This window comes from Dermochelys coriacea, chromosome 3 (assembly GCF_009764565.3).
Source record: "Dermochelys coriacea isolate rDerCor1 chromosome 3, rDerCor1.pri.v4, whole genome shotgun sequence".
In the NCBI taxonomy this organism is placed as follows: domain Eukaryota; kingdom Metazoa; phylum Chordata; order Testudines; family Dermochelyidae; genus Dermochelys; species Dermochelys coriacea.
This window is the reverse complement of record NC_050070.1, coordinates 15,778,797-15,806,235: the sequence shown is the minus strand read 5'-3', so window position 1 is coordinate 15,806,235 and position 27,439 is coordinate 15,778,797. Positions and strand designations below refer to the sequence as shown.

The window sequence follows — 27,439 nt, the reverse complement described above, 5'->3', positions numbered from 1 at the left end:
ACGCTTGGCTCCAGGATTACGTGTGGCACAGTCCGTGTCTGCTCTTCCCACTAAAAAGATCTTCCCCAGCAGCCCACTGCCCTTGTGGGATCCCTGCTCCAGGGAAGCGGAGTCTCCACGTTCCCATGGACTGCAGCAGCCTCGGCTCCACGGGCGGGGTCGACGGGCCACGCCCAGACCGAACGCTGGGAGGCGCGGTGCCCTACCCGCGTGACGCAACAAAGGGAGGCCCCGCCCCTTTCCGCCTCACGTGGGTGCGCCCCGCCTCGCCCTCGCGCGGCTCCCCCGTCGCCCCGCCCCGCCCCGCCCCGCCGCGCGCGCTGTTCGTTCGAAGCCGGCCGGCGAGGCTGGCGCGGCCCCGCGGTAGCAATGGGAAGCGGGCTCCTCGCCCTTCTCCCGCGCTGCCTGCAGCCCGCGCGGCTGGGGCCGGAGCGCCGGAGCGCCGCGCCGCCGGGGGTCCCCGCCGCGCGCTGAGCGCCCCCGGCCCGCCCAGGACGCCGCGCCTGGATGGGCTGCTCCTCCGCCGTGCACGCCGCGGCGCCGGGCGAGGCGCGCCCCTCTCTGCTCCCGCTGCCGGCCGGCCCCGGCTCCATGGCGCTGTGACATCCCCGCACCCCGCCGCGCCGCCGCCGCCCGCCATGGGGGGTTCTGCGGCCCGCCGAGCCGCCGCCGCCGCCGCCGCCTTCCCCCCGGCCGGCCGGAGAGCCGCAGCCATCTCCAGCCTTCTCATTGTGAGTGCTGCGGGTCAGGGCACATGGGGATGGATGGGGCGGGCTACGGCACATGGGAGGATGGGGATGGATGGATGGGGCGGGCTACGGCACATGGCAGGGATTGGGGGGGCCAAGCCCCTAGGGGGGATTGGGGGGGCCACGGCCCATGGGAGGTTGGATGGATTGGGGCGGGCTACGGCACGTGGCATGGAGTGGGGGGGCTAGGCACATAAGGGGGGGCTCCGGCACATGGCAGGGCACGTGGGGGGATGGATGGGGGAGTGAGGGGCACATGGGGGGAAGGGCGAGGGGTTTGATGGGTGGGGTGGGTGCTAATGGGGATGAATGGGGCGCTAGGACACGGAGGGTGGCTTTTCAGGGGGCTGGGGCCCGGGCTGGGTGCGGGCTTTAGCGCACACGGGCTGTGCACGGCGGGTTGGGGGCCAGGGCACCGTGGGGCTGCTCATGCAGGCTCAGGGGCGAGCTGTGCGTCGCTCGCAGCGGACGAGGCGCCAGCCGCCCGAAAGGCTGGGGCCGGGCTGGGCCGCGGGCCCCTTTGTCCGGGCTGGCCCGGCTGTTGCGGTTCGGCTCTGCGCGGTGCTCGCCCGGCCCGCGCGGCCGTTTGTTGTCGCTGCAATGAGTCATGGTGCGATGCTGCCGCCGGTGCTGCGGCGAGACCCTGGGAAACACCCCACCCCGAGCGGGCACCGTTTCCCCCCTGCTTCCCCCTCCATCTGCCCGGCTCTCCCCCGCGGGCAGATGCCCAGACCCAGGGGAGGGCTTTAGCAATCCCTCCCCCCCCCCCCGCAAGAGGATTGAGGTGGAGCCTGCTCCTGCATCCCCTGGTCTCTCTGCCTCCTCTGTGCATCTCCCCCTGCCCAGCAGGAGGCACCCTGGCAATGGGTGCGGTGTGGGGGTGGATGTGTTGCTTTTGGGGCAGCAAAAAGTCTGTATTGATGATTGGGTGGTGGGGGAGGGTGGATGTGTTGCTGCTGGGGTCTCTGCACAGCTTCACTTTTTTTTTTTTTTTTTTTTTTTTCTGTGCCTGCCTCTTCCCAAATCTACCCAGGGTGGTGTCACTAGGATCAAAAGGGTGGAATAGAGAGGGGGTCTCTCTAGGCGGACTATCAGGGGAGTCCTTCCTGGCAGCGAGAGGTATTAGGCCGTACAATCCTCTCCCCAAGGGAGAGGGTGGAAGCCACAAGACTCTGGACTTTAACAACTGAACTTCTAAGATATTAGACTAGATAGCATAGGGGACAATCCTGCATTGGCAGGAAAATAGATTGTCCAGTTGTCTAGGCCTCTGCCATCTCTGATAGATGTCACTCCTTAACCCACAAATGTGGCAGTTATGGTACAACTAATTGCATCAGAAATAACACACAACTGAGATTATGGGAAATTTAATAGAAGTCAGATGAATTAATCCCCCACCATTCCAAGCATCCTCCTCTCTATTTGCCGGCTGTATCTTGTGCTTGGCTCTTGCAGGGTTGATCAATACAAGGCCCCTGTACGAGACTTTAAGAGGTGAGTTGTAATAGCATGTATTATAAACCCGAGTGAGAGATTTGAATTTCTGATTTTCATCTGGATTCATAAGGAAGCAATTTTGCTGTCTAGACTTAAGAACTCTTCTGAGGTTGGTACAGTGAGAGCTTCCTCATTCTGAGCGTTGCTGTTGCTATGGCACTGTATTCAGCACTTACCATGGAAATGTGAGTTTTTGGTGCAATCCTTGTAGAGAGAGAAGTGAAAGCTCACCAAATCTAAATGCTGTCGGCTGTCTTGCATTGACATTGGGCTCAGGCTACAGAACAGTTCAGAGTTCATTTGAATGTTTATGTATGTAGGTAAGGCTTTAACACACAAACTTCCCCATTTCCTTTCCCAGGAGACACCAGTAAATTGGTATGTCAGAATTAATCCAGGTGGATGATAAATTATGTATTTAAGTGAACTGTATAGCTAAGGAATGTTTGTTTTCTGGATCAGGGAGGGTCTTGGCAAGTCACGGCTGGTTCTACGAGAATCCCTGGGTAAAGAAAAGTGATCTAAGGTCATAAAGGTGTTAAATGGAAAACCAAATGAATTACTACTTCAGATAAAAGAACAATGATTTTTACACCATGTTAAAGATTTTCAGAAAATGGGTCAGGTTAGGTTCATAAATTGCCAAAATATGGTCGTCATCAGGGCCTCATTCTCAATCATAACAAATGATTGAGCAAACCACCCTGTAGTAAACAGCAACAAGCTACAGAGAATGAACTACATTCCCCAGGCTCTGAAACTTACTGACAATAAGAAAAGGAGTACTTGTGGCACCTTAGAGACTAACAAATTTATTAGAGCATAAGCTTTCGTGAGCTACAGCTCACTTCATCGGATGCATTTGGTGGAAAATACAGAGGGGAATTAGTCTCTAAGGTGCCACAAGTACTCCTTTTCTTTTTGAGAATACAGACTAACATGGCTGCTACTCTGAAACCTGTCATTACTGACAATGTTTCCCTGGCTATCACTTGATCATACTTGATAACTTAATTGATCTGACAGACTAAATGGTTAATGATCCTTATCACCTTCTTGGAGGCTTCTATTCAGAAAAAAATCACTTATTAAAATAAAAGGGTTGTTCATAGTTTTTTACCATTGGTACAAACGGTGCAACTTGGCTAGCGGTTCTGAAGCTACAGCTGGCTATCTGATCAGTCAATAATTACCTTATGTAACCTTCTTGTGTTCATAATTGTTTCTCTTGGGTGATTCCTAACAGTATCATTTAACAAGGAGCAGGCAGTGACTCTTTCAGATTGCTGAAAGCAATGAGTTTTAAAGGAGCGTAATCTACCTTTACTTCATCAGTTTTCACAGTCTTTTGCTTGAGTTCTCCTACTCGTTGTTTTGTTTCTCTATCAAGGCAGGCAGGGGGACTTGAGGGTGCTGCTTGTTGTTGATTAGTGGCCTTGGGATGCTCCTATTGAGGTCCGAGAGCGTTGCCATTTATAATGGGACTTGATCAGTGCTTGCTGTTCAGAAAGTGCTACAGAAATGTGTAGTCCCCTGTACCCTTTTAACATTTGTCTCCTTTCTCCCATGTGTACTAGGGTAACTAACCATCACAGCTTTTCCTTGTCACACATTGTCTCTTCAGGTGGGGACTGAATGAGGCCTTGCTACTGTTTCAGCTTTAGTATGGAACAATTTGATTGCATATTCCTTAAATTTCATTATTCTATGCAGACCTAAAAACACTATTGGTAGGTTAGAGCAAAATTCATGAATTCTCTTAAAACCAAACCCAATTAGAATATCTTCAACAATTCTGCAAATGAGAACTCATTTGCTTTCCTTAAGAACCTCCCCATCATTAAACTAGAGTTAGAATAAATAACTTACAGCATATTTTCTTTTGTAGTCTCTGTTTAAGACCCAGGCTATCTTAGTTGCCTTGCTTCCCTGTCTCCTGGGGATGGAGGAGAGAATGGGGGAGAATATTACTCTCCAGGATAGAAGGTATCCTGTCCTATACACAGGTGGCTTTTTTCAGACCCATAATGTAAAGGAAAGCAGGCATAGTTAGGGAAGCTAAAACCACCAGCAGCTGGGAAGAGGAAGTGTCCAAACGAACAGTCCTACATGACTGAAGGGAAAACGTGTATTTGGTGTGTCACCCACTTTAATACGGGTGACAGAACTTAGGCTTGATTTAAACAAAACTTAGTAGCATGAGTGAAATGAATTATAGCAGCTCATCCTTGCATAAACGAAACTACTCATATGGCTTATTTAACAAGTGAAAGGTTGCAGAGTAGCAGCCATGTTAGTCTGTATCAGCAAAAAAGAAAAGGAGGACTTGTGGCACCTTAGAGACTAACAAATTTATTTGAGCATAAGTGAGCTGTAGCTCACAAAAGCTTATGCTCAAATAAATCTGTTGGGTACCACAAGTACTCCTTTTAACAAGTGAAAACTCACTTTACTTAGTGGATTGTCTAGTTCACTCTGCTTGTACAGGATTTTCCCCATTATACAGTTACTAGTGTGATGTCCAGTTCAGTTGTATGCCAGGTGGTGAGATTTTGCCATTTCCCTCCAGAGGCAATTCCACAGACTTACAGTTAGCAGTGAACTTTGATGCTACAGCTGTTACTCTGTCCTTGCCTACGCGTCAGCTCTTGTTTCTACCAGCTTACTGTCATGTGCACCACGCTCAGATTTTTTTTCCCCCATGTGCTTTCCTGCGTTTACCAGTGCCTCGATTTTCCCTTAGTAACCTTGTGTGTGTGTGACATTACAGAAATAAGATGACACAGCAAGGTCCTGAGGAGGTCATACAATCTAAGGATCCCAAGCCACTTATCCTGCCAAAATTTCCATTAGCAGATTCATTTGGGCAAGGAGTGAATCGGGTTCTAAATTGGACAAACCATGACAGTTGTAGGAGGAATGAGTATCGCAATAGATACAGTATCTCTGCCCTGGCGAGCTTAAGGCCCAGTCTTGTAAACACTTACTGTTGGGTTTAGTGCTTACTGCCTTAAGTACTCACAGTGGCAGAACTGGGCCCTAATTTGAGGCAAAGAAAACTCTTGGGGTAACAAGCAGAGCATGGAGGTGAAGAGGAAGGAATATTGAGATTAACAACAAGCATCAGGAAACTCTGCTAGCTCAGTTGAGTAATGGACATGTCCCTTTCGGTTTTACTGCTCGCTCTTAGGGTTTCTGACTGACAAGCTTTATTATGTTGCCTGTGCTTTTTTGGAATCTGGGCAAGAGAGCAGCAATAGAGAGCCTGCGTAGTAGTCTGTGCAACGCTCCATAGTGGGAGAGAAAACCAGGTAAGAACTGGGCTGAGCAGAGGGCATGGGAGTGGGGGACTAGATAGAGAAGGGCAGAATTGTGCAGTGGAATGAAGGCGAGAGTGACAAGTTTGACTTTCATGTGGAAAGAAACAGGAGCTAGCAAAGGGAATCAAATAAGGTGTAGTGTGGCCAGAGCTGATGGAAATAGCGGGATAGCCAGTCTGAATTTCTCCCTTTCCCAATTTGTCTTAGTTAAAGCTCCCTTCTAGCACTCCAAAGAGTCTCTGTACTGCCTTGATGTTTAAACCCATAAAATATTTGAATTGACTGGAAACTCATGGAAGTGCACCATGAGAGAGGTGCACTTCGACGAGAGAGATGTTCTGGCATGCTGCGTTATGACTGAATGAGAACTGCTCTTCCAAATGTAAATCACTCTTTCTGAGGTGGAAAGAATTGGGGGTACTATTATTCACCCTGGATGCAGAGTGCTTTTCTCCATTGCTTATGACAACTTCAGTGGGCATATTGGGCACTAAGAACAGTGCTGAAGCAACAACTTGAAATCTGATATACTGACTAGATGTATCTTGCACAAGATTTTTTTTTCCCCTCATTTTTTCTAATGCAATCCACTCTTTGGTATTTGAGTAATGAATTGGATTATGCTTCAAGTTTCAGTTTGTTATTCCTATGCTCCTGCACATGGGCAGTGAGTATTATAGGCCAGGGGAGGTTCTGCCTCTCCTGGTGCTACTGCCAGACCCTCCCCCGCCCCGCACTCCAGTTGCAGGGTTTGGGGGGAAGTTTGTAATTTTATTATGCCCCATGCAGGTTTTGGGGCACCCAAGGAGATGGTATGTGCTATTCAGCTTCCTCTGGACTCCATGGAGATTACTGATGAACCCAGGAAGCTGAGTAGCAGGTACCACCACCAGCTGAGACCTGCATGGGGCATATCAAATGGAGACGCTCCTCCAGGCAGGTGTGGTGGGGATGGCTCAGGGCTCCAGCCACGAGGGAGGCAGGGGTATGGGGCTCCTGCCTTGGGGGAGAGGCTGAGCTGGGGTTAGCCATGCTCCTGCAACTGTTGATATGAGAAGTATTCGCTTGGTCAGCTGCTTCAATCTAATTTTTGACATTACTAAGCGAAGTCATGGGAATAAGGTATCTATTATCAACACTGAATTAATTTTTAACTAATGTCCTTTTGTAGTTCCTGGCTGTTGTATTGTCATCACTTGAATCTTTCACAAGCCAAGTGACACAAGCATTGTTCATTTTGTGTGCTGGCGGTCGGGGTGGAGAACAAAACTGAATAACTTCTGGATGCCCTGTATACAGCCCTGGCTTCCAAACCATTACTTCAAGCTTTTGTGAGTGGTGGCCTGCACTCCCTCTGGTACACACCTACCCACCTCTAACTGGCTCCTCGCCTGGGCTCTTCAGAGTTCTTATCTCCATGCTAGTTAGTGCACACACAGGTGAATGGGAGACTAGGCAGTGTCTGATACAGCAGAGTTTTCAGTCTGGCAAATTGGTACAAGCGCTCAAGATATCAGAATCCCAGCTGTATGCTTTCCCTGCTCAGACTTACTAGCTCTATTTTAATTTATAGAAATGCTCCTATGTTCCAGGTTAAATGCACAATAAATAAAATGGCACATTTCTATTCAAATGGAGCTCATGTTGATTAAAAAAAACGCTGTACAGGGGCTGCTTCCTTCTTCCCCTAGAAGTGTAATTGTCTATACAAAGGCTTCAAGCTGAAAATAATTACTAACCTATCCCAATTGTTTGTATTACGGTAGTACATAGAGACTTCAGTTGAGACCTGGGCCCCACTGTTCTATAGCATAGGGGACAGTCCCCACACTAACGAGCCCTAATCTTTTACGCTTAAAATGCTGCCACGCTACTGCGTTAGCACTTCAATGAAGACACTACCTACGCTGTTAGGAGGGGTTCTGCTGTCGGGGTAGGTGCTCTACCTCCCCCAGAGAAGGTAGCTAAGCTGCCAGGAGAACTCTGTTGACCTAGCACTGTCCAGTGTGGACCAGGCTGTAGGCATGATAAGAGTGGGAGGGGACACAGAGGTGAGGTGTCACTTTGGGCAAGGGATGGCAGAGCCAAGAAGTGACCCTGGACTCCAAGTCCAGAGTCCCAATCTAGCATTTTATCCACTGGACCAGATTGAACGTGCCATGAGAAGAGCACTCGTACATTGAAAAAATGAACTAGCTGGCCCTACTAGGGATAGGGTGTAACTCCAGGAGTGGTCCCTTTCCCATCTTAAAGTTAATCAAGTCCACTGTTACAGCAGAGTAATTACTCTGCTCTCGTTAACATGAAGACCAGCTTTCTGTTTAAAGCTTGGCTCTTCTGAGTTTCCTAAAATTTAGACGATTTCCAAATTTCAAGGCAATGTGAGTGGTCTCATGGAGTCAGGGTTTTGTTAGTGATCCAAGTTTAGGGCTACTTGACCCAGGGGTTCCAAAGAAACAGCCTCTAAAAATAACTAGTTTTTTTTTCTTTCCTTTCCTTTTACACACTCATGAGCCTATTGTCCCTTCTAAAGCTGCCTGGGCAGGCGGAGGAGTTAACAGGATTCTTAGCCCTTGGACTTGTGCACCAGCTGGATAGCTCAGGCCCAGCTGGTGTCTATCTGAATCTGTGTGCGCGCGCGCCAGGAGCTGGGAGGTCTGAGCCCCTCTTACTGTCTTAATATGAGCTGATTTGTTGGGGGCCTTGCCTTTCTGGGGGTGTCTGAGCCCTGCTCCCTGCCCCTGTGTGTACAGTAGTACCTGGGAGAGTCCTGACCATCTATGGGGTGTGACCCCCTTCCCTGCCTCTTGTGAGTCAAATTCTGTTGGGGGGATGGCTTGTTTTTCCGGCATCTGAGCCTCACTCCCTATTTTCCTCTGTGAGCTGGTTCTGGGGTCTCTGCTGCTCCACTGGTGTCAGAGCCTGCTACCTGTCCTGTGTGTCTGCCATGACCTGTGGGGCCCTGCCCATCTGGGGGGGGTCTGAGCCTGATCCCTAGCCTCCTTTATGTGAACCAGGTTCTCAGTAGGGGGGTACTTGCCTTTCTGGGTCTGAGCCCCTCCATATGAACCAGGATCTGGGAAAGTTGTGCCCCTATGAGTGGGGAACTTGGAGCAGGCAGGTTTGATGCATGCACCAAGAACACACTGCTGACATTGGAGTGAAGAATTGATATACTGCACACACACCAGAAACTCTTCAGCTGTGGGAAGAGGGGAAGGGAACACGCTCTGTCATGAACAGAGCAGTTCGCATGTCTCAGAGCTGTTTCAGGCTTTGTTCATCTCCATCAGATATTTTTTCAGCTGAGAACATCTCAATGAGATGAATGGGCCACTTAACACCTCTGAGCCTGCAACTTTGAAGACTGAAACCTGCCTTGGACAGAAATCTGAGAATGAACTGGAACCTTATGGAGAAAAATCTGTCTCTCACCATCCCTACATGTTGCAGACATTTCAGAGCCTGACTTGTCCCCATTCAATTACAACAAAATGTACAGGAGGGGGAGGACCAGAGGGGAATCTCTGAGCAACCATATGGCCCACTGGAAAGGGATGAAAACCAGGAAATAGGGAGTTACAGTGTAGGCCTACACACCCCTAACTCTGCCATCTTTGAGCACTGTCCCATATTCCCATAACACACACACATACTCTGCCTTGTCACTAATGGACAGGTGCCACCTGCACATGCCGTACATTCAAACACTGAGCCTTCTCCTCTGTCAGAATACCGTGCTTGTAAAACTTAACAACCACTTCATACCCTTTTACAACACCTTCACATGGCTTGCACATGGGACACCATCTAACCCTATACTTTCCCCTACCCATTATTAAATCCACAGGCTAGTCTCGAATCCCACCTCACTCAGATCACCTCATGTCAGTCACAGCTCTTCCAAGCTGCCCCAGTTAATTCCTCCTCCATTCAATACAACTACACTTAACACAGTGAATGCAGCTGGAGTAGATACAAATAATTCCCAGTGGCTCTTGCGAGCTCCAGGGAGCTAGCGTTAAGGATGTAGGGGTGTTCACCTTAACTTTGTATTTCATGGTTTTCAGAAGTTTGAGTTTGTCTGAATTAAACATTCTGACAGGACTTGTGCTGTCACTGAGTAATCTTAACTTTGCCTTAATAAAGTTTTTTGCCACTTAATAGTCTGTTCTGATCTAGTTGACAGGGTCTGGATGTTAATGGCTTTAGATTAGGGCTGTCAAATGATTAAAAAAATTAATTGCGATTAAGCATGCAATTAAAGAAATTAAGCACATGATTAATAATAAAATACATTTGAAAATATAGAAAGCATCCAAAAACATTTAAATAAATTGTATTGATTGATTTCAATTATAACACAATAGAAAGTGTACAGTGCTCACTTTATATTTATTACAAATATTTGCATTGTGTAAAACGGGAGTATTTTTCATGTCCCCCATTACAAGTACTGTAGTGCAATCTTTATTATGAAAGTTGAACTTACAAATGTAGAAGTATGTACAAAAAATAACTGCATTCAAAATAGTCTAAATCTTTAGAGCCAAGAAGTCCACACAGTCCTATTTCTTGTTCGGCCAATCGCTCGGGCGAACAGGTTTGTTTACATTTGCAGGAGATAATTCTTCCTGCTTCTTGTTCACAATGTCACCTGGAAGTGAGAACAGTTGTTCTCATGGCACTGTTGTAGCTGGCATTGAAAAATATTTACGTGCCGGATATGCTAAACATTCGTGTGCCCCTTCATGCATCTGCCACCATTTCAAAGGACATGCTTCCATGCTGATGACGCTTTTAAAAAAAAAAAAAAAATGCAATGCAATGCAAATTTAACTTAATTTATTTAATTTTATTAATTAAAATTGCGATTAATTGTGGTGATCGCTTGAGTAACTGCAATTAATCAACAGCCCTACTTTAGATACAATTTGTTTTACAATATGTAAGTGTCCTATTAGTCTCTTGTGCTCACACTGGTGGATCTCTCCTGGTCTCTGAGGTGGCTCTAGGTTGAAATAAGAATACAAAAGTTGCCTTTAATATTGAAACACAAAATCAAGCTTTAGGTAACCCAAGGCTTGTATTGTCTCTTAGCCTGGATGAGGTCAATTGAACATTGTGTGTTAACACAGCATCTTCCTCACATAGGCATGACGTTGGGTGAAATGTGGTACTCCACTTGTCCTGGACTTATTGTGCCATATCTCCCAACGCTTCCACTGGCCAAAGTGGAATGGGTCTTGCCCTGAGGATTGGGGCAGGGGTTGCAGAGAGAGAGCCCTCACCGCACTCGCCCTGCAGTGAGGCTGGCTGGGCTTGGCTCCAGGTGCTGGAACCTGACCCCTGGCACACGGGGTGGCATTTCAATTTGAGGGTGGAGCGGCTGGGCCAAATCTCAGTGGTGCTGTGACCCTGTGTAGCAGGAGCCAGGTTGGACTCAGCTCCCCACTTCAAGCATTGCAGATTAAAAAAATCGAATCAACTTGAGCATATTCATTACTGATAACCAAAATTTGTATTTGGCATCTGTGCAGTCTGACAACAACCAAAGAGATTCAAGTCAAGTTGACTCAAACTCTTGTCCCTTTTTTTAATCTGTCAGCAAATGGTGATTGGTTACAGTATATTAAAGAGACACTGTTAGACTAGAGGACCTTGTGGTCCCTTCTGACTCTGATTCTATGATAATTCAGAGTTTCTGGAAATTGACTTTTTTTTAAAAAAAAAATCCAATTTCTGATTTCTCCTGCTGAACTTTGTCTTGAGAACCTACTTCTTAAAAAAAAAAAAAAAAAAAAAAAAACCCAAAAAAACTTCTAGGGGTTTTTTCGTCTCCCCTATTTCTAAGGTACTTCCAGCAAGGGAGAAGCTCGCTATACAGCACAGAGTGTGAAAGTGACTATATGCAAAAGCGCTGTAAAATGCACAAAATAAAACCAAAGAGACTTGCTAATGTTGCTGTGCCTCCTACAGTATCTTCAGATAAACATTGACAGGGTCCCTCCTTAAAACGGGAATTGTAGCCTTAACTAAAGCAATACAAATGCTAGTGATAGAGATTTTATAAACCTGCTGTCCTGAGACTGAGCTGAAAATCTGGTAAACCTAAAATGCCTCTAACACTGGGGAAAAACTATAAAAAGCATTTGATTTTTTTTTCTTTTTAAACGCATCTTCTTGGAACATGATTGTGCTTTTGGCACCCCTCCTGACATGGATACTTACAATCCTTAGGGTCAGTTCTGCAAACCTGCCATTTGCAATCTCCCCCACCCCCCATTCTTTGCAGTGGCAATTAAACAGGGGGAGATTTGAGACCCATACCAGGCAGCATGACAGAAGAACACAGCTAAGAGAGCCAATCTCTTGTCAGACTGTCAAAATATAGAGCGTGTACCCCAAACTGGTGGTACATTCTGTCGTAAGATTTCACAAAGCCAATAACAAATGTGTGCTTCCAAAACACTGTACTAGTTATTACGAAGCCACAGACAGCCCCCTTCAGGCCCTCTAGCCTCTTATGTACTGCATAGACAAACCAGACTTCTGTGATAATAATTATTAAAACCAAGAATCACACGTATTTGGTTCTTCCAGCTCCAAAGAACCAGACACACTTCCCAGATCAAAATATACTTCAGATCTTATCCAAAAACCACGCTGGTAGCCAGACCTTTAACAGGAAAACAGTTAAGAGGTTAAAATGAATCCTATACATTACAGTTGATTTCAGAATTTGTAGATCAGGATAATAACAGTGATGTTAAATCTTCCAGTTTATAATAAGTCTCTCTCTGATTCATCCAAAAGGTTGGAGTCTGAGTCCAAATGACAACTTAGATGTCATGTTTTCCATGGATCTTTGAGTGTCCCAAGTAATTACTTGGACCTCTCCATCCAATGGCTCAAACTTTCCCTGTTAAAGTTCAGCAGACCAGAGATGGCAAGATCAAGCCCATGGTTTTTCTTTTATGCTGTTATGAGCACAGCATGTGTCTGGATTCCTCATTGAGTCCACAAGGACCCACCCTTTGAAGTTAACGTTCTATTTCCTATGCATACAAAGATAATCCAGCTGCACTGATTTGCAAAAGGCAATTGCTGATCATTCATAACAGGGATAGATAAGCTGAAGACAATATAGGTAATATTCATTAGATTCATGCAGTATATACACATCTTTGATTTTAAGATTAATTAGAGCTACAGGATATAGACAGGTTTCAGAGTAGCAGCCGTGTTAGTCTGTCTTCAACGAAAAAGAAAAGGAGTACTTGTGGCACCTTAGAGACTAACAAATGTATTTGAGCATAAGCTTTTGTGAGCTACAGCTCACTTCATCGGATGCAATGAAGTGAGCTGTAGCTCACGAAAGCTTATGCTCAGATAAATTTGTTAGTCTCTAAGGTGCCACAAGTACTCCTTTTCTTTTTCGTTGAAGACAGACGCAAACATATGCACAGCCTCTTCCTTAATCTCTTAGGTCTAGCTCTTTTAACATCTCTTTGATGCCCACACATGTGAATTGTTCTGATTGAGAGGCATTGCAATTGTAATGTGCCTTTAAGGGTCACACAAAGGTTACTTGACCTGCTGATTTTAACCTGTGGTGGTTTGCTAGCCCCACACCTATGATGGGGTTGGGTATTAATGGGATCAGGTGGGCTCTCACTGTCTGCTGATGTGATGAAATCCTGTATAGTTATAACAACCACTGTTTCGTGTTCTCTGTGTATATAAATCTCCCCACTGTATTTTCCACTCAATGCATCTGATGAAGTGAGCTGTAGCTCACAAAAGCTTATACTCAAATAAATTTGTTAGTCTCTAAGGTGCCACAAGTACTCCTTTTCTTTTTAGTTAAACCACAAGCAGTTACAAAACATCTGAGCCAAATCCTGCCCTGTTGCTGCCCCAGTGTAACTCCTACTGGAAATTACCAGTTAAATTATGAGTGCTTTACAGAAAATTACCACAGTTAGTAGGAAATGGTAGAAATTTAAAGTGATCAGAATGGGTTAGAAAACAGAACATGTCCCCCTGTATGTAGCTCTGCAGTTAATTGTGAGGGGTTATGTGAAATACATTTTAAGTAGGGCTTCATATCCCTTTTAGAAGCCTAGGTCACTTATTTGTATGTTCATGAAATCAGAGGTGTGGGCCAGCAGCTGCCTCATGTTCTAATACAGGTGTGGATGTACAGTCCAAGTAAACTATAAATCCCAGAATTCCATGTTCTACTTTGATCTGAGTAGCCTTCTCCAATCCACTGGTTCCCCCTCATGTGATCAGTGGAATGCACATGTATTCTGCTACAGTTCAATGGGAACTGGTTCCCTGGAGTCCTGGCGAATTGCTAACATGGTTCTGGATTGAGAGAGTCTGAGAAACTCTAACTAGGTTTTTATCCCTTTAAAACTCCTGTATTCAGTCTCTTCTATCTCTCGTTTTGTTGAGTGTTACCTTTCAAGACCACTTACAAACCAGTATTTTGAAATATTTCTTTCATCTCTGTTCCTACTATTCAGGGTGCAAAGGACTTGTATGTTTTACCTCCATCATGCCTTCAAAACCCCTATTTTAGTTGACAACGATGTATCTTTGCCACCTCGAAGAAATCCACTGAGCCTCTCCATGTGCCACCTTTCTCTTCCCCCCCCCCCCCCGCCCCCAATTCTGTCCTGTCCTCCTCCTGCGCAGCAGAGTTGTGTGAGATGTAGAAATTCCTTGACACCACCTGCAGCTTCGACCTATGCTCTCTGGTCCCTCTCTTAAAGTAACAGCATGTGTTGCAGCACTCTGAAATCTTCACCCCCTCTCCTTCCTGGCAAAACTGCAGCCTCTCTGCTTCTCTCTCTCTCTCTCTCCAGGGAAGAAGTCTGGCTCCCTGGCATCACTTGCCTGCCCCAAAACTCTTCCCTGGATGAGCTAGGTTTCAAACCCTATTAGTAAATACATAATCAGAAAGAGCTAAGCAACCCTTTTTCCTCCTGCTGGAGCCAGAGGGGCAGCAAACCAAAGGCAGATCAATATTGGTTGGACCAGTTGAGCTGTGGGGAGGAGGTGTTCCTTCGCCAACAGATAAAACCCTTTGTAGGCTGCATTTATAGTCTCCATAGTGTAAACATACCCTTAGGGCTTGCCTGCAACTGTGCCAGTATAGTGCTGCAGTGTAGACACTTGTACAGCAAGGGAGGGGTTTTTCCGTCATGGTCCTTAATTCATCCCCTCAAGAGGTAGTAGTTAGATCAATAGAGGAATTCTTCTATGGGCCTAGTGGTATTTATACCAGGGTTTAGGTCGACTTAAGTACATCTTTTGGGGTGTGAGGTTTTTCACACTACTGAGCTACGTAGCTAGGTTGGCCCAAGTATGGAGTTTCCCTATCTGTAGCAAGAGACTTTTATTTCTGTACTGGGGAGGGGGAGAAACATTTTATGCAACCCTTTATTTACTGTCAGATCAATTATTTGATGTACAATAATTGGCACGTCAGCTGAAGCATCCGTGTCAACTTCTGAACACAAGTAATTGCTCCTTTATAAAATATTATGTGTTTTGTACAAATCCTTGGCCATGAATTGAGCAGGGGAAATGTAAATGTGCTAGACTGAGCATACGTTTCCAGGAAGTTGGAGACTGCACCAAAAATGATGCAGTGTAATTTGCTGTTCCACTGGTATCCTTTTTGCAGAGTCATGTTTGCTGGGTTTTTATGTATTCTCATTGGCTGATATCCCGGAATAGGTAGCAGAGCAAGTAACAATATAGTACAGGAAAGTGATATATTTCCCCAGCTGTTAGATTAAAATACATAGGTTTTATTGATCTCAATCCCGGTAGTCCTTTCAGTATTTAATTAAATCTTCACTAGTGTAATAACTGAACTCCCAAACTTGATTTCTGATGCAGACCCCTGGAGGGGGTTTTCAGTCTGTGGTCTGCAAACCCCTGGAGGTCTGCAGACTATGTCTAAGGGTCCACAAAAGGTGGTTACCACCATTAAAACAGTGGCTTTCAACCTGTGGTCTGTGGACCCTTGGAGGTCTGCAAACTATTGCAAAGATTTCCAAAGAGGTCCACACCTCCATATGAAATTTTTTAGGGGTCAGCAAATTGAAAAAGGTTGAAAACCACTATTCTAAAGTAATTTTGACTTAGGTTTATTTATCAAACTTCTCCATTTTGTAAGTTGTCCTCTAGAACTCTGCACGTATCGCATGATGGACTGTGGTGTTGCAATAGCCTTCCCCATAAGAACGTAACATAAGAACGGCCATACTGGGTCAGACCAAAGGTCCATCCAGCCCAGTATCCTGTCTGTCAGTGGTCGATGCCATCCATCTCCACCCTCTGACAAACAGAGGCGAGGGACACTATCCCTTACCCATCCTGGCTAATAGCAATTAATGGACTTAACCTCCATGAATTTATCCAGTTCTCCTTTAAACCCTGTTATAGTCCTAGCCTTCACAACCTCCTCAGGCAAGGAGTTCCACAGGTTGACTGTGCACTCAGTGAAGAAGAACTTCCTTTCATTTGTGTTAAACTTGCTACCTGTTAATTTCATTTGGTGGCCCCTAGTTCTTATATTATGGGAACAAGTAAATAACTTTTCCTTATTCACTTTCGCTACACTGCTCATGATTTTATATACCTCTATCGTATCCCCCCTTTGTCTCTTCTTTTCCAAGCTGAAAAGTCCTAGCCTCTTTAATCTCTTCTCATATGTTCCAAAACCCTAATTTTACTTTCCCTTTTCTAAAGCCAGTATATCTTTTTTGACATGAGGGGACCACATCTGTATGCAGTATTCAAGATGTGGGCGTACCATGGATTTATATAAGGGCAATAAGATATTCTCCGTCTTATTCTCTATCCCTTTTTTTTAATGATTCCTAACATCCTGTTTGCTTTTTTGACTGCCACTGCACTATCCACAATGACTCCAAGATCTTTTTCCTGATTAGTTGTAGCTAAATTAGTCCCCATCATATTGTATGCATAGTTGGGGTTATTTTTTCCAATGTGCATTATTTTACATTTATCCACATTAAATTTCATTTGCCATTTTGTTGCACAATCACTTAGTTTTGTGAGATGTTTTTGAAGTTCTTCAGTCTGCTTTGGTCTTAACTGCTTTGAGCAGTTTAGTATCATCTGCAAACTTTTCCACCTCACTGTTTACCCCTTTCTCCAGATCGTTTGAATCGGTTGAATAGGATTGGTCTTAGGACTGACCCTTGGGGAACACCACTAGTTACCCCTCTCCATTTTGAAAATTTACCATTTATTCCTACCCTTTGTTCCCTGTCTTTTAACCAGTTCTCAGTCCATGAAAGGATTTTTCCCTCTTATCCCATGACAACTTAATTTACATAAGAGCCTTTGGTGAGGGACCTTGTCAAAGGCTTTCTGGAAAGCTGAGTACACTGTCTACTGGATCCCCCTTGTCTACATGTGTGTTGACCCCCTCAAAGAACTCTAATAGATTAGTAAGACATGATCTCCCTATACAGAAACAGTGTTTACTTTTGCACAACTATTTATGTTCTTGTATTTTACTATTGTTTCAACTGATTTGCCCGGTACTGATGTTAGACTTATCAGTGTGTAATTGCTGGGGTCACCTCTAGAGCCCTTTTTAAATATTGGCGTTACATTAGTTATCTTCCAGTCATTGGGTACAGTAGCTGATTTAAGGGACAGGTTACAAACCATAGTTAATAGTTCTGCAATTTCAAATTTGAATTCTTTCAGAACTCGTGCGTGAATGCCATGTGGTCCCGGTGACTTGTTACTGTTAAATTTCTCAATTAATTCCAAAACCTCCTCTAATGTCACTTCAATCTGTGACAATTCCTCAGATTTGTCACCTACAAATGGCTCAGGTTGGGAAATCTCCCTAATATCTTCGGCTGTGAAGACTGAAGCAAAGAATTCATTTAGTTTCTCCGCAATGACTTTATTGTCTTTAAATGCTCCTTTTGTATCTTGATCTTCCAGGGGCCTCACTGGTTCTTTAGCAGGCTTCCTGCTTCTGATGTACTTAAACATTTTATTACCTTTTTGAGTTTTTGGCTAGCTGTTCTTCAAATGCCTTTTTGGCTTTTCTTATTACATTTTTTACACTTAATTTGGCAGTGTTTATGCTCCTTTCTATTTACCTCACTAGGATTTGACTTCCACTTTTTTAAAAAAATGCCTTTTTATCTCACGGCTTTTCTTTTACATGGTTGTTAAGCTACAGTGGCTCTTTAGTTCTTTTACTGTGTTTTTTTTAATCTGGGGTATACGTTTAAGTTGAGGCTCTATTATGGTGTCTTTGAAAAGTGTCCATGCAGCTTGCAGGGATTTCACTCTAGTCGCTGTACCTTTTTAATTTCTGTTTAACTAACCTCATTTTTGCATAGTTCCCCTTTCTGAAATTAAATGCCACAGTGTGGGCTGTTGAGGGGTTCTTCCCATCACAGGAATGTTAAATGTTGTTATATTATGGTCACTATTTCCAAGCTGTCCTGTTATAGTTATCTCTTGGACCAGATCCTGTGCTCTGCTCAGGACTAGATTGAGAGTTGCCTCTCCCCTTGTGGGTTCCTGTACCACTCCAAGACCTACTCCAAGAAGCAGTCATTTATAGTGTCGAAAAATTTTGTCTCTGCATTTCATCCTGAGGCGATGTGTACCCAGTCAATATGGGGATAATTGAAATCCCCCACTATTATTGAGTTCTTTATTTTGATAGTCTCTCTAATCTCCCTTAGCATTTCATCATCACTATCACTGTCCTGGTAAGGTGGTCGATAATAGATCCCTACTGTGGTGGTGGTGGTGGTGTTAGAGCATGGAATTACTGTCCATAGAGATTCTATGTAACATGTGGATTCATTTTAAGATTTTTTTTCATTTTATTCTACGTTTTCTTTCACATATAGGGCCACTCTCTTCCCCCTGCATTACCTGTTCTGTCCTTCCGATATATTTTGTACCCCGGAATGATTGTGTCCCATTGATTGTCCTCACTCCACCAGGTTTCTGTGATGCCTATTATATCAATATCCTCCTTTAACACGAGGCCCTCTAGCTCACCCATCTTATTATTTAGACTTCTAGCATTTGTGTACAAGCAGTTTAAAAAGTTGTCACTGTTTTTGTCTGCCCTTTTCTGATGTGTCACATTCTTTATGTGAATGTTTTCTCGTCTGATGTGGCCCATGCTTTGTCCTCTTTCATCCCCTCCTCCTGACTAAAACCTAGAGAATCTCTATCAATAGAAAAAACGAAAAGGAGTACTTGTGGCACCTTAGAGACTAAAATTTAAGGTGCCACAAGTACTCCTTTTCGTTTTTGCGAATACAGACTAACACGGCTGTTACTCTGAAATCTATCAATAGACTTTCCTCTAAGAGAAGTCTCTGTCTGATCCACGTGTGCCTCTGCAACAATTGGCTTTCCCCCATTTCTTAGTTTAAAAACTGCTCTGCAATCTTTTTAATGTTAAGTGCCAGCAGTCTGGATCGACTTTGGTTTAGGTGGAGCCCACTGATATTCTTTCAGTTCTAATTGGATTTTTTTATTCCATTGGAACCTTTTATGTGAAATCTATAGGAGACTTGGTACACTTGCCTGCACTTGAAGAGTGAAAGCTGGGGTAGCCAAATAGGGGTGGGTAGAGGAGGAAATCCTGGATACAATGTGAAAATAGCTATTGGAGAATGATTCACAATCCCAGTTTAGCCAGAATCAAATCCTAGTTTGCTGCATGGCAGGTCAGTGCCTTAAAAACTTGGGTGTCAGCCTAAAGAACTGGGATGAGGAATTGAACGTATGTCCCATATACAGTAGAACTGGATTACCACAAGACATAGGATGTGAATAAAGAAATAAGACAACATTCCTCCTCCCTTTTTTAACAAAAAAAACCCAAAATACTCAAAACAAAACAAAAAATTTCATCTTAACAATGCATTTGAGACAGTGTGAAAGTCAGTATCTTAATAAAATGCCTCTAACATAGTAGATTATGGGGCTAGAACACTAATATGATGGCATATGTAAACAAAACCTTATTATTTAGCATAAGTCTTATTCTATAGTATGAAAAACCTAATAACATCATCCAGTTATAAAACACTTCTGTGTGGAGTTCTGCCTGTCTTGCATATGAATGAATGTCAATCTCTGGCCCAACTGCTGATCAATTTGTACCTATGTTTGGGGCTCATCTATATCGTAGCATAAATTCCTCAGCATCTGCTTTGGTCCCCCAGTAGAGAGGCGTTCAGTTTGTTTGAAACTTAAGTTATATCTATACTTCACAGACTACACCTGCATGTCTGTCAGCAGAGCTATGTCAACATCATCCTGTAGAGCGTAGACACAGTGCATGCTGACAGAAGAATTTTTCTGTCAGTGTAGGAATGACACCCCACCCCCCAACACCCCAAGTTTGCTGTGTTGATGGAATTCCTCTTCTGTCAAGCTAGCTGTGTCTACGACCCAATGGAAGTGTAGACCAAGCCTTAGTTGAAACTCTTACCTTAAAATATAAAACTACTGTGGATTCCCCTGTCCTGAGTATTAAGTGCATATTTTTGAAATTGAAGGTGTTTAAAAACAAGTTGCAGGCCATCTAGTCTTATTTAGGTTGTAATCCCTTCAAGGACAGGAAGTAGTGCTTACATTTAGTCTGTCTGAACAGCACAGTGTAAGGCGCTCTAAGCATCAAAATGACTGTATAGTCCATTCCTTGTTGCATCCAGGCACCGGCTAAATCCTATACATCTTCAAAATCCATTCTCTCCTCTGCATCCCCTTCTGCTAAATCCCTAGCCACACTGGCCACTTCTCCCCCAAATACTAGAACTTTATCCTGGCCCCCAACCTCTCCAGTCTACCCTACGTTGTTGGTGACATCTGGGCTGTTCTCAGTACTGTACAAGAAGCAGGAAGTTACCTTGGATGACTCTCCAATGTTAACCAAATACTGATTGGTGAAGGGATAGATCTGATATAGGGCTCACTGTTACTTTTTATTTATTGATATCTTGCATATTTCTCTTTCAGGTACTTGTGTTTCTTGGCACCACTGGTGCTCAGTCAAAGCTGACTTCTGAACAGAATGCCATAAGCCTCTCCTCTGGCAAATATCACCACCTAGACCGTGCCACTAACCAAGAGCTGATCTGTGACAAATGTCCAGCAGGAACCTATGTGTCTAGGCACTGTACAAAGACAACCTTAAGAGAGTGTAGCCCTTGTGCAGATGGGACCTTTACTAAGCATGAGAATGGTATAGAGAGATGCCATGTCTGTCGAAAACCTTGCGAACTGCCAATGGTTGAGAAAACGCACTGCACTGCCTTGACTGACCGCGAGTGCACTTGCTCATCTGGAACCTTTCAGTTTAATGATACCTGCGTCCTTTATTCAGTCTGCCCCGTTGGCTGGGGTGTGCGAAAGAAAGGAACGGAGACTGAAGATGTTAGATGTAAACCATGTCCTCGGGGTACCTTTTCTGATGTGCCTTCCAGTGTGATGAGATGCAAAACATACACTAATTGCTTGGGGAAGAATATGGTGGTAATAAAGACAGGAACTAAGGAAAGCGATAACATCTGTGGGTTCTCATCATCTCTTCCTAACACAGTTAGGTCTTCACTGAGCCCAGAAGAGGATGATGTAAACTATGAAGTTCCGTCTACCACTTATCTTCCTGAAGGTAGATTTTTCCCACTAAAAAGATAACTGTACTTTAAAATTCTAAAACCTGTTATCTTGCTGCAGTGAAGCAAGAATCCAGCTATTCAGTTGGGACCAAATTGCAGAACTCTAGGCTCCTTGATGCTGTTAAAAGGGCACTTGCTCTTGCACCATTGATGGGCTCAAACTGCGCTGCTGCTCTCTCAGGCTGTAATGCAGTTTGGGAACACACTTAAAAAGTAGTTCACTCCCATCTGTGCTAAACCAATATGCTAGAACAGGGAGGACCTTGTTCCAACAGTGGTTTCTGCAGGGGAGTTGGAAGCTTGAAACGGTTTCTAGGCAGTCACAACCTCCTCTCCAGTAGTATTTTTATATGTACCATGATGACTTACCTTAAGATAAGCTGTTTGGGCATTTCTGTTAAGTCTGAAATGAAACATCCTTATGTTAAATCTTATTTTTTTATATTTAAGGTTTCCACGAGCCATTGCTGGTGGGGAAAATGTACATTTTATATCTAACTACTTGCTTTAACATGATGAAAAATACAAAATGCTCCCAATCTCTATCAAATAGTTCTCATTTTGACTATATACAGAAGAATTCCTCAATAACTTAGCAGAGTAAAGCTGAGCAATATACAAAAAAACTAAACTCGGAGTGCATTTAGCTGAGACTTTTCAGAAGTGATGATTTTTGGGGTGTCAGTGGTTGGAGTGCTAAATTTGAGGTACCTTAAAGGAACCTGATATTTAGAGGGTAGATGCTCAGTGTTGCCTGAAAATTAGGCCTCATTAACAGGTCTGAAACTGGGCATTCTCATATTGAGGCACCCCAAATTTCTAGTCACCCTCAAACCTCCTCCATTGTTTAAATTTTCTCTCCGATTGAATCCTTAATAGTTACTAAGGTTTTAATTTGAAGCTCTCAAATGTGGACAAGATTCATATCCAGTTTATAGCCAAACTAAGGCAGAGGTTAAATGGCTACAAAAAGTTACAGCCAGTCACTGGCAGGACTGGGAATATTCCAGTCTGAGGAATACTAGCCTTGAGAGTACTGGACTAGGCTACAGTCCCTGCTATGCTATTTTTTTGCTGCTCTTTTACAAGGCTTTTAATTCATAAGATTGACTAAAACTTGAGGGCTGTCACTAATGCATAAATCTATTCATGAAATAAAAATAACTCCGAGATGGGTAAAGAAAATACACCTTAAAGGAATACCTTCAATTTAAGCCATACTTTGTGGACAAGGGACCTCAAGCCTCTCCTAAGAACAACTAGGCTCCTGAAATGGATAGTTTTCCTGCAGCTACTTATGTTGTTTTATGTTTTGCATTTCTCTTAGCAAAATAAGTTCAGTCAGTTTCAGTTTAATTTTAACTACTGCAATATTTGAGTTACAAATGTTATGGGAGAATGCGTTTGTGGGTTAGAAGCTTTCCTGTTGACCTTAAGCTCTGTAAAAGCTGCATGGTTTCCTTTTTTTAAAAAAAAGTCTAAAATTTGGGCTGAATATAAATTGACAACATCCCTCTAATCACCCAGCAGTCTTTAATGAGGAGTTGCCACAAATCCAATGTCTAACAAGTAAGCCAAAGTAATTAGAGATAAGATGAGCAGACTGGTGTGTAAGACACAAACTTTGTGGTGTTCTTATTTCTTATGTAGTTAAAACTGAACCTCGATGTACTAGCAAGTAGAAGCCCATCAAAGTGTGTGTTTTTGGAACTTGAAAGGAAGCATGCTATGACTATTCCAATTGTGGGGTCTTTGTGTGGCTTAAGATTTAAAAAAATAAACCAACTCACCCCATCCTCAATTTCTCTCTTGTTCATAGGTGTCAACACTTCAGTTTCCAGCTTTGCTGCCTCTCGTAGACCAAATGTATACAACGGCACTGTCGACCCAGCAGACATTTACAGTGAAACCTCAGATAATGAGACGGATGGTGTCAACGTGACCATCTCAAACTCCAGGGCTACCAATCACCAGCAAAACTATTACCACAAACACAGCCAGTCAGTTCTGAAACTGCAGCCAGCATTGGAGATGACGAGCGGTGAAAAATCAAGCATCCCCTACGTGCCCCCCAAGAGAGGACCGCCACGCCAGAGCGCCCACAAGCATTTTGATATCAATGAACACTTACCGTGGATGATCGTCCTGTTTCTGCTGCTAGTTCTCGTGGTTATAGTTGTGTGCAGTGTTCGGAAAAGCTCACGGACTCTGAAAAAGGGTCCTCGGCAAGATCCCAGTGCCATTGTAGAAAAGGCTGCTCTGAAAAAATCCGTTACTCCAACCCAGAACAGAGAGAAGTGGATCTACTACTGCAATGGGCATGGTGAGTAATAGCAACCGAGAAATTAACTGCAGGTTATTCAGGGAATAGTGCCCCTTGCTTTCTCCATTAATGGACTGCAGAACTCCTCAAGGCCTCTTCCATGTTAAAAACGTTGGTTGCAGATGCCATTGTTCTGCAACCATCACGTTTAGTGAGTCAGTCATAAGTTTCTACCCTACTGTGTCCATCAACTGCCTGCCAAATCTTCATCCACATTCCTGTTCCTCACTAAATATTCTTCTTTAGGTTACACATTTCCCTCCCGCTTCTTCCCACTCTGTTGTCTGCTTCCCTTCCATTTTCTCCACTCGTTCTTCTGTTTCTCCAGAAATGGAGGTAGAGGAAATGTCTTCTGTGTCACACATCCTTTGACCGCTTCTGAGTTTGGCTTCCTGACTTGCTTTGCAGAAGCAGCTGCCTCCTTCTCCAACTCAACTGGTACGGCATTGAAGTCAGGAGAGGTTTTCTAAATTATTTGGCTGCCTAAACCGTGGCGATAGGAGCATGAGGGATTTTGCTGCCTGTCTTGATCTATCACCTCCCCTTTCTCTGTATATGGGGGGAGAAGGAATATAGGATCTCGAAGACAGGGAAGTAGCCTCATATGAGCTGCAGACAGCTACTTCCCTGGCTTTGAGATCTTGTATTTAGAGCCCTGCACAGTTTCAAAATTTGTATCTGCATCCGATCCGTGGATTTGCAGGTCTCCACTCGTATGCTTCTATTCAGATGCTAGAAGTCTAAATATTAAGATGAGTGAACTTGAGTGCCTGGTATTAAATGAAGATATTGATATAACAAGCATCACAGAAACATGGTGGAATGAGCTGGGGATGGGCCCACCATGCTGGGAGGGAAGAGGGGGTCTCTAGCTCACTCAGCCCCTGTTCCCTTCAGGTCCAGTTAAATACGGCCACCGTCATGTTACTTGAAATCAGACTGCTAAATGGCTGATAGAGGGGAAGGGAGCAGATATATTCTTTATTTGCAACACCGTCGCTCTATTCATAAATTTTGCCAGTGTTAAAGGCCCCATCGCTTTTGATCTTCTGCTGTGCCTGGGAAGAAGCATTCAGTTATTCTACGAAAGGCCTGGTAAAAGAGAAGGTTAATGATGAAACTATAGATTGTCAAGTCTCAGCTGGACCAGGACTGAAAAATAAATTTTTCAAGTTCACATAACCAGTCCTTTCCACATATCGGATTTGGATGTCTGACTAGATTTGTTTGGATCCAGTATAAGGTTTTTCTAAAACTAACTTGTGATTGTCTGTCCCTCAATGGTCAGCTGCTGATCTGCCATTAAAACACCAGAGGCTGAAAAGTAGCCTCCTATCTTTCCTTACTTTATTTGGTATTTCAAGAGTAACAGTGCATCCCATACTGAATCTTGTAGGGAAGCATAGACAGCATTTTTGGGAGGAGTGCATGAGGGTTAGGCAATGATAAATGCCTTCACTGGCACCTCAAGCTAAAGGTATTGGTCTTCCATTTCTTGTAAACAGCACTGAATGGCAGAAGAGTGAGGCAGCAATGGGCAGTTGTCATTTTCAGCCTCAAGATGGGCATGACAGTAGGTCACTGCACCTCAAGGTTAGCTAAGGTTAGTCTGTCTAGGTAACAATTGCTTTTCACTAGTTTATAAACCTAGGTTGTCCCAGACAATAAGATTGTTTGAATAGTCTGAATTATGTTGAGCATTGTGGTGGTCCAAGTCTTGCGTAGCTATGTTGTGTATTATACAAAGCTACAGTTTTGCTTTGTAAAATTCAGTGCAGAACTTGACATTTGCAAGATCTGGACCATGCAAGATATGCATTACTTCTCTGTTTTTGTTGAGGGCTTTGCAAGCTATGCTGTTTTTGGAGTGGTAGATGATGCGGATTGATGTACTTGCGAAGATTAAAGGACTATTGTAGGGAAAAAATCAATATCTAGACTGCACCAAGAGAGTCTAGGTACTATATGCACAGTCTTTAGCTGCAGATCTTAAAACCAGTTATACAAAGTTAAATCCAGTTCGCTGCACAAGGGAAGAAAGATTGCCTTCTAATTATAGAACAAGACAGACATAGGAGCCCAGGGTTCTGTTTTCTATCTGATCTTGGGCCAACTGCTTAACCATGCCTCAGTTTCTTTAATTATAGCACTTCCCCACCTCACAGGAGTATTAAGACTTTGGTGCTATGGAGAAACTGCCATAGTAGGTTCTATAAATAAGGATAAATTAGATCTGCAACACTCCAATTCAGGGGCTTCATTAAAATGGTAAGAAAAGAGTTGTATAAGATTCAGTAGCTTTGTCAGCAGCTGTCTTTTTAAAAATCCTTTAATCCAATTACTGCAGGGTGCTTTTTCCAGCACTTAGACATTGAAGTGTTCTTTAAAGTCTTTATCCTTACAAGTCCCTTCAGAGTAAAGTATTCTCTATTTTACAGATACATGGAGGCAGGCAGATGGTTTTGTTTGCCCAAGGCCAGGCAGCTGGTTAGTATCAGAGCGAGGCCTAGAAAGAACTGTGCTATTCCTGGATCCCGGTTCTGTGCTCAGATCATTAGATCAGTGTTGCCCAAACTTTTTACTAAGGTGACGCTCCAACTGCGTTTTGTGTGTGTTGTGGGGTGTTGGTGGGTTTTTTTGGTTTTGCAACCCACAATTATATAATGACAGGTTTCAGAGTAGCAGCCGTGTTAGTCTGTATTCGCAAAAAGAAAAGGAGTACTTGTGGCACCTTAGAGACTAACAAATTTATTAGAGCATAAGCTTTCGTGAGCTACAGCTCACTTCATCGGGCATCCGATGAAGTGAGCTGTAGCTCACGAAAGCTTATGCTCTAATAAATTTGTTAGTCTCTAAGGTGCCACAAGTACTCCTTTTCTTTTCACAATTATATATGCTCTGTCCACCCCAGCATCGCAATCCTAATCGTGGCCCAGTGTGGAGGGGAGGCCAGTGGAGGGAGGGGATTGGAAAGTTCATCACTGTGCTGGCTTTGGCGTACAATCTGTTGCCCATGTAAGCAGGCTGGAAAGGGATCAGATTTGAGTAAGTACCATTTTTCCATAGTTGCCTAGTCAGATCACACCTGTACTTTAAACTTTCCCTTCTGTATCACTCTTCAAAGTGTTGACAAATATAACTACTATTGTCAGTGCTTGTTAACATGCCTAATTAAAAGTGTACTTTGCACGGGGATTCTTATACTATTGTAGGTTTGTCATTGACTTTTAAAAGTCAAATATTCTCCACTAGGTAAAATCAGGGCATATTATGCCTTTTTTTGCCATCAAAGTAAAATTGCTTTTACTGTCTCTTCAAAATACTCTTCTTCCCGAGTCTAAAAGTATTCTGTGAAGGGGGAAATGATTCATATCCCTTAGACTTGGACCCAGGCTTAACAGAGAGGCAGCAAGTGCATAAACTCAATCCAGCAATGGATTTTGCTGTATACATCCCCACAGGCTTATGTGGTGCCTTATCAGGATGACAAAGGTACAGGCCCTGCCTGGAGGAGCTTAGTCCAGATACAAATATAAAATTCAGGTAACGGTATATTAAGAGGACTAAATAGGTTGCCATTGGAAACACTACTATGAATAGTTAGCATCTTAGCTGTAAACATCAGTCATTTATACTAATGCTTTGGCTTCAAGTGACACTAGTCACTGAGCTTACCGGACAGGTTGGTCATCTGAATTAATAGAATTACAAGGCTCAATTCTGGCTGTTGACTCAGTCACACTGACTTCTGTGGCTACTCATGTGAATAAGTGGGATTTGGCCACTGAACAAGTGCCGGTGAACCTGCTTATA

At 43.9% G+C, this 27,439-nt stretch overlaps 1 protein-coding gene across 1 annotated transcript in view; it reads left to right on the top strand.

Annotated features, from left to right (window-relative positions):
• The first annotated feature begins 256 nt into the window (after window positions 1-256).
• The window catches only part of TNFRSF21 (TNF receptor superfamily member 21), a 66,948-nt gene continuing 39,765 nt past the window's right edge, over window positions 257-27,439 (top strand). The window contains exons 1-3 of the mRNA XM_038397625.2: window positions 257-731; window positions 20,642-21,296; window positions 23,123-23,626. Of these exons, the coding sequence (XP_038253553.1) occupies window positions 639-731; window positions 20,642-21,296; window positions 23,123-23,626 (1,252 nt within the window). The 5' untranslated portion in view covers window positions 257-638. The remainder of the gene's footprint in view (window positions 732-20,641; window positions 21,297-23,122; window positions 23,627-27,439) is intronic.